General features: G+C 42.1%; 1 protein-coding gene and 1 long non-coding RNA gene across 3 annotated transcripts in view; both read right to left on the bottom strand.

Annotated features, from left to right (window-relative positions):
• The window catches only part of ARFGEF3 (ARFGEF family member 3), a 109,048-nt gene extending 105,382 nt beyond the window's left edge, over positions 1-3,666 (bottom strand). Inside the window, exon 1 of the mRNA XM_081140141.1 lies at positions 3,466-3,666. Coding sequence (XP_080996267.1) covers positions 3,466-3,550 — 85 coding nt within the window. The 5' untranslated portion in view covers positions 3,551-3,666. The remainder of the gene's footprint in view (positions 1-3,465) is intronic.
• Positions 3,667-6,115: 2,449 nt separating this feature from the next.
• LOC308558820 overlaps positions 6,116-16,752 on the bottom strand; it is a 15,575-nt gene continuing 4,938 nt past the window's right edge. The window contains exons 3-4 of one of the 2 annotated variants that reach the window (XR_013999055.1): positions 16,301-16,491; positions 6,116-7,050 (exon numbers count right to left, since the gene is read on the bottom strand). This is a non-coding gene — a long non-coding RNA (uncharacterized lncRNA). The remainder of the gene's footprint in view (positions 7,051-16,300; positions 16,492-16,752) is intronic. The other variant, XR_013999054.1, reaches the window with a different exon arrangement.

Genomic DNA, 16,752 nt, shown 5'->3' with positions numbered 1-16,752 from the left:
CAGTTATTATGCCACTATTATGCTCCAAAATGTGGTGTTATCTCTGGCTTGTGAGATTACAAGGCTATTGTAATTTTTCCTTTATACTGTTTGAATATTTTTCAGTAATCTAAAATTAACATATATAACTCTTATAAATAGAAAAACGATGAATATCACTTAAAACTCAAGTCATTAACATGCTGATTTATTTATTGAATATCTGCTTCCCATATTGTAGGAGCAGAAGCCACAAAGAAGCATAAGCACCAGTCTGTATGCTAGAAAAGCTCACATCTACATTGCTGCCATTTGTTGTTTTGGTTGACTAGCATCCACGCCCTGCCTTCTGAAATAGCAACCTAATTTTGTTTTGAGAAAGCCATCCTTTGCTGACTCTGGGATTTCACTGGGTCTTGTAGCCTCGGCCAAAGCCAGTTAGCCCATTCCATTTCTTAGCTATAGGACTGGTTCAAGGATACACACATGACCCAGTGGGACCAAGAAAGAACAGTGAAACCAAGGACTGAACAGAAGCAACTAGAGGAGTTCCACTCTCTTGAGATTATCCCATGATGGGTTTAGTGAGAAATGACCCCTTTCTCCCATGATGGCCTAGGTGTAAAAATGATTCCTCTCTCCTATGACTGTTTTAGTGGGAAATGACTCCTCTCTCTTATGATGGTCTAAATGTCATGATGACCCCTCTCCCTTATAATGGTCCAAGTGGGAGATGACCCCTTTCTCTTGAGATGGACTAAGTGTAGAGATGACCCCTCCCTCCCATGATGGTCTAAGTGGGAAATGATCCCTCTCTCCTAAGATGGTCTACATGTGCTGATGCCCCTTTTTCATGAGATGGTCTAAAGGATCATTCATGAGGCCAGAGCTGTGGAGAATCATGCAGAACATGTTAGTTACCTCAAAAAGAACAGAGCAAGGTCTTTGAAACAGTGTTTAATTCCTGAACCAAACTCAGCCAGCAGCCTTCCAAGGGATATTTAAGAGTGAATACATTTTGTTTTAAGTCAGTTAGAATTAGTTGTGTTGGTTTCTTGAACCCAAACGTATTTCTCAATCACCCGGCCCCTAGAAGGGTGCCTGTGCACACAGTCAACTATAATCCAAAGGAGCAGGTGCTCCAGAAAATCATGAGGGCAGGGCTCTGAACCCAGAAGCCTGAGGAGCTCAGGGAATGAATGCTTCCTGTGTGAGCTGGGTCCTAGGAGGCTGGAAAGGAAATTCCTGGCAGAAGGACTAGAATGAGCAAAGGCGGAGAGGTGTGCAGTGGTCCGTGTGTTCAAGAAAGTAGTGCAGCTTCCTGCAGACTGTTGGACCCTTGGTGGGGGCGCAGTAAGAAAGAAGGCTGGGCCTAGATTTTGAAAAGAGTTCTGAGGAATTTACACTTTAATCTGTAAAGGAATTATGGGTTTGAGGAGTAAGAAGTGTTTCGTAAAAAAAGAAAAAGATGAAACAGTGGAACATGGACTGGAGTTGGAAAGAGAACAGGAAGCCATTTCTCCATGCCTTTGTTTAGGCTGCATTCTCCCTCCCTCACAGCCTTCTAACAAACTTCCACAGGGAAGTATTTTTCTTCCCTATAATCTCATTGCTCAGGACAGGGGAGGTCTTAATAAATAAATAAATAAATGACTACAAAATAAATCAGTAACAAAAAGAAGGAGCCCATAGCTTATCCGTCCTTCAAATCAAATCTACTTCAGAAGTCCCACCAGGTTATAACAATTCTCCCTCTCCCAGCACCCCTGGCCTCAGTGATGCCCTCTTCTTTGATCTGGTTTCATGGTTTACTCATTCCAGCCTACACAGTGAATGCCCTGCACTGTTATTTGACTACTTCATGTACTCATGTCTCATCTTGCTAACTATAGAAAGGAAACCCATCTGCTCTTACAGTCAGACTGGACTCTAGGCTCTCCACAGGGACAAGCTACCTGCCTCAGCTCTGGTCTCCCTCGGTAGTTCCAAAGACCTAAACTCAGCAACACTGCAGTTAAATTTAACAAGATGCTGAGCGTGAAGGTTCAAACATTAAAAATACTAGAATGCTCTTCTCTTCCCTTTTATCTAAATCTGCTTGAATTACAGCAAAATAATGAATACAAGGAATGGCATGTTTAGCGTGCAGTCTGGCCCTGCTTTATTATGCCACCCAGCCATCTGTGACCTTTCAATAGAGGCCTTTGGGTCGAGCTCTGAATCACTCTGCTGAATGACAATGGCGATGCAAAACCAGGACTGTGGCTTTACGAGCCTTGCTGCTCACTTATTTATCTGGTCATTTTTCTTTAACAGTAAACAAACGGTCAAGTTCTCCTTCTGCTTACAAGATCAACTTCCTAGACCATATTCTAGAAACACTGTGCAAATGTGCAGATGTGAAAAAAAAAATGATGTTACTATGATTGTCTGCACACACACACCCAAACATATGTGAATTCGGATCTAAACATTAACAGAGTCACCTAAAACACCATAAGAATTTTACATTTAGTGGAAAACCTGCTAATGGCGTGTCTATCTCTTTTCAGGCTGTACCACAGTATAATGTCATGACCAGCACTGATTGTTTTTTGGTTGACAGAGAAAGGATTTCAATTTCATGTTTTAACTGAGGGGCAAAAATGAGGAATCCCATGCAGACTTGGGCAAAGCCAGGGCCCCACAGAGCTGCCCTGGTTCCTCCTCGGCCTTTCCTTTTTTAAAAGCATTACTACCACCCAAAGTATGTTCCTGATCTCTTTGCCTTCCCATCCAGACACTCCTGACTGCCCAAATCCTTGCCTGATTGCAATGTCCTCCCGCTTTCTCCCAGGTTGAGTTCTACCTGGAACTTGTTTCAGTGCCCGCACCGCTCACAAATCCCAACCCCGCCTGCCTGGAGGGCAGACCCCAGATGGAGCTGCAGGGGCAACACACTCCCACCCCTAAGTTATTTTTCAGGTACAATAAAAAAATGAAAGCCGATCCTTAACGAGCTGGTCTCTACCGGGGAAATCGAATTAAACAGCCATTCCTTCCAGGTTACACTCGGCCGTGTTTCCAGGTCGGGGTGGATGGTCCAACTCCGCTCTCCCCCGCAGGCGCCTCGGAATCAGGCCCCTGGGTTCGCACCCGCTTTCGTGGCCCTGTCTCCCTCCGAGACGGGGGCCCCGACCCACCGTGCTGGGGATCTGGAGCAGGGAGCCTCCGGGTGTGAGCACAGCGGCGCCCCGTTAATGGCTGGTTGGTAAACAGACCAGAAGGGAGGCGATCGGATGCCAACACCTGAACCAGCATCCTCATATCGCGCATCCATTCACCGAAGCAACTCTCGCAGTTGCGCGAAACGCACGCAGAACAGATGCTCCGCGAAAGCCCCGCGTACGGGGCCGAGTCAGCCCGGCCCGCGCGGCCCCCGCGGCGGCGAGCAGGGGTCCCGGCCGGCAGGCGCCCCGCGCCCCGCGCCCCGCTCGGCGCGCTCACCCAGGGCCCAGGCGCAGCTCTCTCTGATGGCTCTGTACTTGCTCCCCGACGCCTCCTTCTGCAGCTTCCTCAGGATCTCTTCCATCTTGACCTTCGCGGGGCCCGGCTGCCGGCCCTGCGCGCCCAGGCGCCGCTGCGCTCGCCAGCCCGGCCCGCGCAGCTGGGGAATCAGCCCGCGCGCGTCGCCGCCACGTCAGTCCCGCCGCCGCCCCGCCCTCCGGGGTCAGGTGCGCGCCGAGCGCGCCGCGGCCACAGCGAGCTCGGGGCTCGGGGCTCGGGGCTCGGGGCTCGGGTACCGGGGCCCGGGGCCCGGGGCGGGAGGGGCGCTCGCGGGACGGGCCGCCGAGGGGCCCCGTGGGGCTTCGCGGGAAGGTGCAGGCGGGCGTCCTCGGGGCTCGCCGCGGGCCCTGGCAGCGGCCCGGAGGGGCGTGAGATCCGCGGCGGGCAGCCGGCGGGGAGGGGCCTCTCCTGCGCCCCCTCCACCCCGCGCTCCCCCCACCCCGCGCTCCCCCCACCCCGCGCTCCCCCCACCCCGCGCCCCCCCACCCCGCGCCCCCCCCACCCCGCGCCCCCCCACCCCGCGCCCCCCCCACCCCGCGCCCCCCCACCCCTCCCCCCCCTGCGCGGGTGGCGTCCCCGCTGCATCCCTGGTCTGTGCTGTCACTACTTAGTCACCTGCTCCTCGGGGCCACTCTGGGGCCGGGCCCAGGCGCTGCCTGGGGTGAGACCGCCTGCCCCGCACGCAGGCAGCGCTCTCCCGTGGGGTGTGTGGGGGGGTGGGGTGTGTGTGTGTGTGTGCAGGTTAATATCCCCGTTGTACACACGAGGAAACCTAGGCCAGAGGGGTTAAGTGACTTCCCAAACCAACAAGAGTTGGACTCAAACATGTATGTATGTGTGTATGTATATATATATTTATATATGTATGTGTGTATATACATATATATACATATATTTTAAATATGGTTTTATTGATTGCAGAGAGAGGAAGGGAGGGAGAGAGAAAGAAGCCTCAATGATGAGAGACAGTCACTGATCTGCGACCCAGGCACTGCCCTGACCAGGAATCTAACGTGACCTCCTGATTCACAGGCCCAGGCTCCACCCCTGAGCCGCGCTGGCCTGGCTCAAGCATATTTTTGAATCCAAAACGCTTTCATCAAATCTTTCTTCCCTCCCTTTCCCTTCCTTTCTTGTGCTGGATTGTTTTCCTCTGAAAAATAAAAAGGGGGGGACGGTGGGGGCACATTGGGGCCCGTGCAGCAAAGGGATCTCTGACTTGAGTGGGGTGGGAGAGGGTGGGCAGGGAAAGCTTCCCCAGGGGGCAACCCCAGGGCTGAACCTGGGAGGCCAACCTGGGTGGCCAGATGGGGAAGGCAGTGTGGGCCCCGGGCCTCGGATCTGGAGAGAGTTGCCCCATGTTTCGGTGACCAAGTCGCTCACTGATGGAGGCCCTGGGACGGTTGTTGGAGGAAAGGGAGAGGAAAGCAGAGGAACCTCATTGGGAATCTCACCTTTGCCCCTGTTGTGAAAGCTGCGATTGGGGGGAGAGGCTTTGAAGCACAGTGGTTTTCGGTAGACGTAGTTGCGGCAGCAGTGAGGAAGGTGCACTGCAGAGCCATAGACTGGCTGCTCGGAGAACAGGAAGGAGATTCTGCAGTGATCTAGAAATGAGTTAAGCCAACGGTGGGTGGAAAGGAAAGAAAAAGTGAGATATGTAAGGGGCAGAAGCAGTAGGATTTACTGACTGGTGCGGTAGCTAATGCAACAACTTCCAAGTTTCTTGTTTGGGAAAATGGGAGGATGGTGGCCCGTCCTCTGAGCTAAAGAAGAGAGGGAGAGAAGGCTCTGGAGTGGGAGATTTTATGAGTTCAGTTTTGAGCATGTTCAGGTGGAAATGATGAGACAGCCATAGGGTGTTTTACTTATCTGCGGGAACTCAGAACAGGGCTCTGTGGTAGAAATGAGGATTTGAAAGCCATCAAGCATTGAGAACTGTTGATGCCTAGGGTTTGGCAAAGGTTGCTGGGAGGCAGTGGATGGGATGGGATGAGCCAGATGCCGGAGAGGAAGTTGGGGACCTCTGACCCTCAACCGGTGGGCCTGAAGAGGAGGTCCCAAGTGTGGGAGGGCAGCCAGGAAGGGGGGTGTCACAGCAGGGTGTCCACAGATGGGGGGAGGGTGTTTATACTTCTCCTTAAGCTCTGTTGGTACTGAGGGGAAAAACTTGCAAAGTCCCAGCCCCCAAAGACCCTGCTCTTCACCATCCACTTTGTTTGAAAAAAGGTTTCCAGGGCTGCAAAATAATAATAATAATAATTATTATTATTATGAACATTGTAGTAGGTAATATAATTATGTTAGATTACATTCTTAACTATTTGGGGAAAATATCGATCACAACTTTATATGATATAGAAAAATAAATTACAAACGTGTTAAAAAGTTAAATTTAATAACTGAACCATAAAAGGTTTAGAAGAAAATGTAAATGAATACTTATCTTACTGCACCAAGATTATTTCTAACAACCAGCTAAGGCAGAAACTGAAAGAAAGGAAAGGTAAATAGATTTGATTATTTCAATAGGTAGGTCCTGTATGTCAGAAGTTCCATAGGAAATTAAAAAGCAAGTGACATTCTGGCGGATAGATTGAAGGAGAAAAGAGAGTAAATCATCTTTTAATTTTGTGTGTATTTACATTTTTTACTCTTTTTAAGAATATTTGTTATCTTTACAATTAAAAACAAATTTGCTTAAGATACAAACTAGAAAAAGTATAACCATTTAAGAGATATAAAGTTTGAACAGTTTACAAAGTATTAAAAAACAGATGCACACTCCTAAAAAAAGAAGCAATGAATGTGAAGTCAGCTCACAGAGGAAGAAATACAATTGACTTATAATTTATGAAAAATGTCCAAGCACCTACTAGTTAATCAAAAGAGCACAAACTTGTAAATTAAATAAGATTTTTTTAATCAACCAAATTGGCTAAGGGATTTTAAATGCTGTTGCCAATTTTGTTGTTGAAATCTCTCAAAAGTGTTAGCTAAATGAGATTCCCTTTAAACAGAAAAATGTGACTCCCATTCTTGAGTTCATAAAGCTTAATTAGTATTTCCTCATAACAACCAAGAATTCCAGTGTGATACAGTATATGCATGTATTAGATAATGGAAAGGCTAAGCTGCTTTCACAAAGACCCAACGATACAGCACTGTGTAGAAAAAAGACTTCTATTTCTCACTTTAATTAAGTCCTGAGTCAGTGGTCCATGTTGGTACAGCAGTTCCAGGAGATCGTCACCCCGTAGTGCTTTGTTCCCATTTGTGTAATCAGAGGTGGGTTCTAGGCAGACTATGTTGTATTTCACAAGAAGAGGAAGAAAGTAGATGAGCCCAGGCCTCAGATGTAAAAGTCACACAAATCGCTTCTCTTCTGCTGTTGGTGAAGACAGTTACAGAGACACCCCGTACAGCAGAGGGCACCTGGGCCCCCAGCGCCCCGCCGCAGCTCTGTTCCTGCGCCAGAGGGAGGAAGATTTGGTGGGTGACCGCCGATCTCAGCCACGGCTCCAATTTCTGAACAAAACATATCAAAAAGCAAAAGTTTCTCTGAATGAAATTAAACAACTATCAACTACTTTTGTGTTCAAGTTCGAGAGATTCAGTAGAATTCTTAGGATGCCACATCTTTACAGTGTATGAAACAGTGATTCCAAATAGTAATGTAAGTGGTAGTTTCTAAAAATGTTTTAAATTACTCTGCTATGTTTTCTGGTCTTATTTACCCTGAATCACTTGCAATTCCATTATAATTTATCAGTTAATTTATGTTTTTCAAATAATGTATTTTTCCAATTCTATTAGGTTACTGAAACCAGTAATGCATTAGGTTAAATTTAAACAACACAATAAATCGCTTGTCACATATATTTGGCATAAATCCCTTGTCACATATATTTGGCATAAACTGAAAGGGTTAGTAACTTATGGATAAATACTATAAATATTAGAGGTCTCATTAAGTAGAATCATACAATCTGTGTCTGTTCGCATCTGCCTAATTCTATTTTGTATCTTCTATACAACTAACATTAGTTAAGAGAATGTGTTATCACTTAAAAGTAAAGTTTCAAATTTTTCAGCTGGTTTATCGTCAAGAATCATAATCATTATATCCATGTATGCTGATAATAATTTTCTTCAACAACTATGTGAGTAATTTTGTCTTTTGACATGTATATGCAACTAAATATGTTAGCAATACTTTTTCATTAACCTCATTAGTGTTGACAAATATATAGATTTTTTTTTCTTTCTTTGAAAATACTTGAGGGCCTTATCAACAAGCTCAACTTGCTATACATCCAAGGTTTTTTTGTTCTTTTGTGTGTGTGTGTGCGTGTGTGAAGATTTTAAGCTTTCACTTGTAAGAAAATCATTGCAAATAATACATTTTCAGTGGCTTTGAGCATTTGAAAAGCTATAATCTTTATTTAAAAGGCTTTCATTTATTGTTCTGGAAAATAGCTCGAATTTATAAATGTATTGGTTAGAAGAAACATCTTTCCCAATGTTGTGATTATTATGGATCCAGATCTAACAGTTCAACCAGAAAATGCTTCTGCCTTTCACATCAGCATTATTCTTTCTAATAATTAAATGAGTTATTTTAAGGATAATTTATAGAAATTTGATTAAAATGTACAATTATTGCAAAGTCAAAAATGCTTAACAATATGCCTAATCCAAAAACACATTGAAACTTATTAACTTATAACCAAAACTTGATGGGAAGTCTTGTTGCCTTTGCCAACAGTGGATAAAATTCTTCTAAACCTCACTTTATAATTAACTGTTAATTACACTGGCATAAATTAAGCTGTAAAACATTAGCTCTCCTGATACAATTATGATGAAATCCAGAAAATCTAATGAGAAACCAGTGAAGAGTGAATGGCTGGCTGGCTCCCAGCCAGTGCGTAGTCCTGACATCACCTCCACCAGCTGTCACTCAACTCAGTTGTCTCCAGCATTTGCTGCCATGGAGACAGCTCAAACTTAGAATATATGCATTGCATTGCATTCTGATAGCCTAAGTTCCACACTCCTTCATTTCCAAAAAGAGTATGCTTTGGTGAAACAAACTCTTTGGTTTCACAACTCACTAATGAGTAGAGAGCTGAAATTTGAAAAACACCAGAGCAGGGGCAGATTTGAGATTAAGGAGCCTATTGGCGGGAAGTATATTTATATGAAAGAAATGAGACATAAAGGCAGAGGTTGAAGAGGTAGGAGGCAGCCAGGCTAATGAGTGAGACAAGTATCCTAAGGAGATGGGAAAGATGGTATTTAGAGTAGAGGTAGAGTCAATAGCCCAGTTAGGGGATGAAGGCCAATCTACAGACAAGGAGGGGAAGATAGAAGGCTGGGCTTTGATAGCATTTATTTTGTTGATGCGGGGAAAGGAACTTGTGGGAGCTACACCTGATGGCTTCTGTTTTCCTTGTGAAACAGGAGGACGTCTGTTGCGTGCAAGAGGAGAAGAGAACAGATAGAGGGCCAAAAGCTTGGAAATGGGAAAGAGAGCTGACTAAGGATACATAGAAGGTTTCCTTGAAGTGCGGAGGGTCCAAGCAGTTCCTTGTTTATGAACATTAAGGAAGCAGTTCCAGTTCAGCAAAATTTCCAAGTCTGATTTTTGGGAAATAGACACTCGGACCTATTGATAATAACCTGTAGTCTGGTTTGTCCAGGACATTTCCTGTTGGAGCAGAATACCACTTGGAAGATACAATTTATATCCCCCTTCCTTACTAAAGAGACATATTCTACAGGAATGGAGTCTAGAAAGTTGTGATTTTAATAAGCACCCAGGTGATGATTGTTATTACCAAAGTATATGGTCACTATAAAGTCTACTATATCAGTATTTGACTCACCAGGCAATGATTTTTTCAAAAGCAAGGAACCTATACTTTTAAAACCAGGGACAGTGTGAATATCATGAGACTATGGCTTTAATTAGAGCTTAAATTCATTATCCATAGTAAGATTTATCCTAGTGCAGCATGATTTATTATGATTATGATTATGCAGTTCTGCAGAGCATAGATATATATGAGTAGAGAATACATATATATATATTTTTTCATCTTGTTCTCTTTTTTCCTAACAGTCCCTTTCATCTCAAACCACAATGTGAATGCAGCTGAAACTATTCTCTCTGTGTGGTCACCCCTACCACAAGCAGCATCCCTTAAATAATTTACTTTCTGTTGTGCCATAATGCTGAAGATGTTATGAAATTTTCAATGTAGTCATATCTCAGCATCGTATTAGCTTCAGGAAACCTTTAGTCCAGGAAACAAATTGTTCTGTCATGTATAACCAGTTCACTTTATAATTTGTGCCTGAATCATGAATAATCATGAATAATAATGTCTTCTTTGCAGCATTTTTTAATGAAAGAAACAGATATGGAGATTTTAAATCATTTTTATGTTATATGTTTGTGAGTTCTTCTCCTGACATTTTTAATTAGTGGGCAGAGCAGATGGCAAAAGCTAAGTATCAGGTAATGTAATCATAAAACATCCCTCCCTTCCCTAAAAGAGCAGAAATGTTCTATGTTGGAGACTTATTACATTTACTGAAGGATTTTTTACTCCACTGGAATACATTGCAAGAAATTATGACATTAGATAAAAAGATATTTCCATATCAGGAAGTTCAAGAGATTAAGATGCTACTGAGATGTAAGCTAAAGGAATTCATAAATGTTTCAGAAAACATTACAGCAGAATTATTACCATAATTTGAGAAAGTTGGGCTTCGCAATAAAGTGAAATTCATTACAAAGCCAAAATTATTTTTCAAACCTCTGACATAGTTAGATAGAATTATCACACCAAGACAAATAATTATGAAATTTAAATATTGCTTGAAGGAATGCTTGGAATTTTATGCTAATAAGGACTTAACTTCAGAGGATTGTTTTTCTCTGTGAAAACTGTTACGTTTTATAATTTCCTTCCAAGCTCTGAAGGCGTGTAAGTGTGACAAAATTTCTGTAAGAAATGAGCTAAGAGGAATTTGCTGTAAATACTTATTCAAATGTCCCATTTACTCTTTCATTTATCCCTTCAGCAGATACCCATTGAGCCTCTGTCTGTGCCCGGCATCGGGCTAATTCCTGGGTGTTCAGGACTGAAGGACACAGGCCAAGTCTTTCTGCCCTTGGGACCATCTTCTACTGGAGGAGACACTCAGTCAGCAAGCAATGAGTAAGTAAGCAAGGACATATCAGGCTGCACAGAAGTGGTCCCAGATAGAGCTGCATGAGCTGGGCGCAGGGACAGCTAGCGGTCCAGTAACCAGATGCCAGTATATAAATATCTGTTGAATGAATAAAGTGTTTCTCTCTCTGGGATAAACTTTTTAGTACTTATTTAATCAGATGCACTCTGGCCCCGCCTTCTTTGTGAACCGTTCCCTGAATTCTAAAGCGGCCCCCAATAACCCTCGCCCTTGGAGAACCCTCTCCTTTGCGTGGGGGTGGAAGCTGTACATATGAAGACATGCCACTCCCGTGATCATGTTAGTTATATGGCAAAGTGGAGACCCTCTGGGTGGGTGCAACCTAATCACACAAGCCCATTAAAAGCAGAGAGTTTTCTCCCGCTGGCAGCAGAGGGGGAAGTCAGAGAGATTTGGAGCATGAGAAGCCCCGATGCACTGTTGCTGGCCTTGGAGACGGAGGAAGCCAAGACAGAGAGAGGGCCCAGCTGACAGCCAGCAAGAACGTGGGAACCTCGGGTGTAGTCACAGGAAACTGGGTTTTGCCAACAGTGCATGAGCTTGGAGGCAGACCCTCCCCCTGAGCTCCACATGAGAGCCTAGCCCAGCTGCCCTCTGATTTCACCTTGGGAGACACTGAGTAGAGAAGAGTCCAAATAGTCGTCTGAGTCTGCCTGGGCTTCAGAACTACAAGTCTCTGAGCTAACAACTGGGTGTTGTTTTAAATCTCTAAGTTCGTGGTAATTTGTTACTCAGCAATAGAAACTAATACATCTGCCTACTGCATAATTCTGCTTCCAGCTGCCCTTGGAATATCTACTCAACTCATTTCCATTAAGCACTGAGTCATAAATACTTTTTAATGCTATTTGTTTTCATGTATATTTCAGTATGGGTTGCCTTTTGTATTAACTTGTAAACTCAAAGGAACCTGGTGGGAGGAGCGTGGGGGTCTATATTCCTTTCTAATAGCTGCAAATCCAACTGATAAAGTGCTTGATTAACTCATAGCTATTTTAAAAGAAACGTTGCTTTAAATCTTTCAAAAACTAAAAGGTAATCTTCCTGTCATAAAATAACTATAATCAAATTGCATCAATTATAAAGTATTTGTGACTCATAAAGTGATTTGTAAACACCAAAAAAATAAAAACATAAAAAATCCCTTTCCAAAATAACCATGATTAATTTGTTTACCATTTGAGATTTTGATGATTTCTATTTTTTTTAAGTCCACTAGTATTCTCTATATGCCAAGGTCATATGAGATAAATTAATAGTCCTATAAATTTAATAAATTATGTATTCATAAATTTATTAAATTTCTCAAAGCAGAAATTTACTGCTGATTTACTAAAGCACAGCATTTTTATTTCACATACTGCGTATATATGAATACGTGTGTGTGTACAGAACACTAGCTTGAGAGAATGACTTAGAGCTTCTGCTTCAGTTAGATAAGAGAAATCTCCATTTGAGTCCAATGAATGGAAACAGCAATACAATTATAATGGACAAGAGCTGTCACATTCTGCTAAGTTCATCTTAAGGAAAAATGAATCTGAAAATTTGTCAAAAAGATTTGGAGATATGCTTATATTCTATTTAATATTCTATGTGAGTTTTCAGAGCCAACACACTCCTTTCAACACTCTCTAATTGAGCATTATTAAATAAATAAGCCTCTGGACCGGTGCTCCATGACGTCTTTCTCTGTGTGACAATGACAGATGACCTAGGCACAGATTTTCTGAGTTCAGGACTGACTATTTTTTTCCTCAATAGAGGTGCTAAATATTACATAACATTCACACATTTAACAATATTTTTCTCTTTCTCATCTCTATCCAGATGGCAATACAATCTATTATTTGGCAGTTACATTTTCTGAAATCAAGAGACATGGAGACTGGCCAATTAAGTAGGTTCCAGAGGAACACAGAGAATTCTGTATTCTCTGGAGGTGTTTAAGGTCAGTTTGGAAGATAACATGGAGATCAGTGCAGAGAGAGGCAGGAGGCAAGACCAAGCAGCCTTGGAGAAGTCATTATGAGCTAGGCTGGTTGGCCTCACATACGTTTCAGGTGTAAGCAGGAAAGAATGCACAGAAAGCTCCAAATAAAGCAAAATGTGCATATTAGAAACAGATGGAAATGTGTGAATTTTACATTCAAAAGTCTCCTTAGCATTGATGGCCTCTTTAATTCATTAACAAAACCAATTTCTGTATTTTTAATATAACTCTGTTCAACCTGGACCTGTGTTTTCTCATTCCCTTCCCTATCCTGCGCATTTACTTTAAACAGTGTATTTTAAAGGCATGCATTTACACATTTAGGTCTTAGCTGAATATTTATTGGAAATTTTCCAGGCTGAAATCACCCTAGAATATACATCCTGAGCTTTAGTGATCATCCCAGGAGCACAATAATCATCTTTATAGTAGAGAGTGAGCGAGCGAGAGAGCCCACTCTGGAATTGGTTTGCAGAGATAAGCAGTCTTAAAATCTATACCAACAGCTGGGTTTGCTCTACGCATTTGAAATGGACTCCAATAAATTTATGAATGTGTACAATAAAATTGAGTTTTTTAGGAGTGCGTTGTATAGATTCTGCAGCTAAAATGTCTGGGTTTGAGGCCCAGCTCTGCCACTTACTAGCTGTGTTATCTACAAAAAGTCATTTAGCATCTCCATGCCTCAGTTTCCTTCCTCATCAGTAATATAGAAGCAATAGTTGTACATTGCTCATGATACTGTGAGAATAAGAGAAATTAGTATGTATTTAAAACAGGGACTGGCATTTTGTAAGTGCTATATAAGGATTAGCTGTTACTATTATTATTTAAGGTCAGGTGCTGAGGCCTTAGACCATGAAAGTTGGTCTGGGCTCTGGTCCTAGCCCTACCCCCAACTTGCTGAGTGACCTTAACAAGTAACAAACTATCTGTGTCTCAGTGTCCTTACCTGCCAAGTACATATAATAATTGCACCTACTCAGATGGTTATTCTGAGAATAAAGAAATGAACACTACCTTAGAGCATTCAATAAATGTTAGTGTTTATTCTTTTTAATTAGACTTTTAGGTTCCAGAAGATATTATTTAAACTCAGTATTTCATTTTCTGTTTACCTAGTGACTTTCAAAGCTTAGAATTAGTGTTGAGATTTAACTGTTATCCATACCTGGCATATATATATGTCTATACTAACCTGTCATTAATTCTGTTTTCTTGTTTGTTCCAAATGGTGTGCTTACCTGAGAAACACCTTTTAGCTCAACTCAGGGATCATGACACCAATGTGATGAAGTGAACATAGCATGAACATTGCAACAAGGAGGTCGGGGTTTGAGTCCCCTTATTTACTAAGGTGGTTTACTTAATTGCTGAGTTTCAGGGTTTTTAAAATCTGTAAAATGGGTATGAACAACAGCATCTAACTCACAGTTAGTTGTGAGAATTTAAAGAGATATACTACTTGTAATATAACATTGTGGAGTCCCTGGAACAGGAATTTTAAACAAATGTTCATTGCTCCCACCTACTGAAGGCTGTCAGTGAGTCCCGTTTGGAATATTGCTATACTGGTCCTAGGGAGGGGTTGAGAACTGAATTTAGGTAGACTTAGGTCACAGAGAACAAATGGGCCTGAAACCAGTCTCGTCCCCTTTCTTAATATTTGTGTTGATTTCTCCAGGGCCACGTATGCTGCGCCCCCCTCTCCGCCCCCCCGCCCCGGGCACGGCCCTTCCTGAGGACAGCACTGCCCTGGCTTCAGCGCCACAGAGACTGAGCCCGAGGGGGGCTGTGGGGTCCTCTCTGTACTCCCAGGCTATTTCCCTGCGCAGTGCTGTGTGTATGAGAGGAACTGAAAGTTATGAGAAGTGTGACACAGAAATATAAAAATCCAGATGGAAAATTATCAAAGGTAGCAAAGGTAGGAGAAGTCAGGTGTTGAACACTGTTGGTGGTAAATGTAATCGAAAAAATTACTTGGCAGTGTGTACCAAGAAATTACAAATATTCATATTTTACTTATCAAGTGAAAAAAACTGGATACAAAGTTATCCTAATTTAGAGCTTAATCCTAATTTTGTAAAATCCAAAAGTATATATAGTATATATAGAGGTATATGTGTATATGTATGTGTATGTGAGTGTGTGTGTGTGTGAGAGATATATTAAAAAAAGAGCAGAAGTAGAAAGAAATATATCAAAATATTAACTGTGCATGTCTTTGAGTATGTGATGGGATTATGAGGATTTTTATTTCTTCCTGATACTTTTCAATAATTAAAATTTAGATCAGTCAGAGTTCTATCAGGAGACAAAAACCACACCAATTCTTTTTTTCTTTTTTTTTTCCTTTTGTTAACCCTCACCTGAGGATACTTTTTCCATTGATTTTTTTTTTTTCAAGAGAGTGGAAGGGAGGGGGGTGGAGAGAGAGAAACATTGATGTAAGAGAGACACATTGATTGGTTGTCTGCAGCAAGAACCCTGATGAAGGCTGGAGATCAAATATGCAATCCAGGTATGTGCCCTTGTCCAGGAATTGAACCCTCGACCCTTGAGTGCACAAGCCGATGCTCTAACCACTGAACCACACTGGCCAGGGCCAATTCTTTTAACAGGGATGGGCAGGGGCCATCCCTGCTCCTGGAGGCCACAGTCAGCAGTGTGAACTTCCATCCAGGTAACATGGTCATTGTTGTTTTGGTAAAACCTTAAGTAGGTTCATGATTTGTATCTTTAAACATCTCTCTGGCAGCTCTAACAAGGTAAGAGTGAGAATTAGAAAATCAATTAGATACTATTACAGTGGTCCAAGTGAGAAAGGATAGTGGCTTAGAGAAGTGTGGTCCTGAGAACTCCCCGGGTTATAGTCCAGATCTGATGGAAGAAGCCTGCAAAAGGGTAGGAAGAAACCAGAAGAATGTGATAGAAGCCAGGGAGGATCTCAGCTATTGGAACACACAGGGAAAAGTGTCTAAAAAGCCTGTCAAAATATTAGCAGCAATTTTCTCTGGTTAAAAAAAAAGTGGGGGAATCATCTATGGGTAACTCTTAGTCTTCTTTATATTTTCTGTCTTCTTCAAATTTTCTAAAATGAGTATTTAATACATTTATAACAACAATAGAATAAAATGTTTAAATGATATTTATTTATATACTTAAATAAATAACCTTTATTTCTGGATATTTAAAAGCATACTTTTAAAACTCAAAGATTAATGATTGATATTGAGGTTTTCATGCTTAATTTTATACAAAGAAAATGATTGATATTGGAGATTTTTTGTATGAGAAAAATTATATGCTAAGCAATACAGAGGCGTTTAAAAAAATAACTATTTTTTAGAATAGTTTCAGATTTACAGAAAATTTGTGGCTGTAGAGTCCCCATACTGCACCCAGTTTTCCATATTACTAACATCTTACATTAGCATTGTACATTTCCCACAATTAATGAACCAATACAAACTCAGTGTTATCAACTAAAGTATAGAGGCATTTTAAAAATCATACCTTGTGGCCAGGCTGCTATGGCTCAGTGGTTGAGCGTTGACCTAGGATCCAGGAGGTCGTGGTTTGATTCCCGGTCAGGGCACATGCCCAGGTTGTAGGCTCGATCCCCAGCCGGGGGCGTGCAGGAGGCAGCCGATCAATGACTCTCATCATTGATGTTTCTCTCTCTCTCTCCTTCTCTCTTCCTCTCTCTGAAATCAGTAAAAACATAAAAAAAAATAAGAAATAAATAAATAAAATCATACTATGTGACTACGGGTTTTTCCATGAGTATTTGGTCAACTTTAAATCTTGCAAGTGTTATGCTGAAAACAACCTTCTACTGCCATCTAGTGTTCTGAATAAATTTACATATATACATATATTGTTAATCCTCTCCTGAAGACATTTTTTCCATTGCTTTTTCAGGGAGAGGGAAGGCATAAGGGGGAGAGAGAGAGAGATAGAGAGAG

The sequence above is a fragment of the Miniopterus schreibersii genome (genome assembly GCF_964146895.1).
Source record: "Miniopterus schreibersii genome assembly, chromosome: 6".
In the NCBI taxonomy this organism is placed as follows: Eukaryota; Metazoa; Chordata; class Mammalia; order Chiroptera; family Miniopteridae; genus Miniopterus; species Miniopterus schreibersii.
Note: the sequence above shows the minus strand (reverse complement) of the source record. Positions and strands in the feature narration are given on the sequence as shown.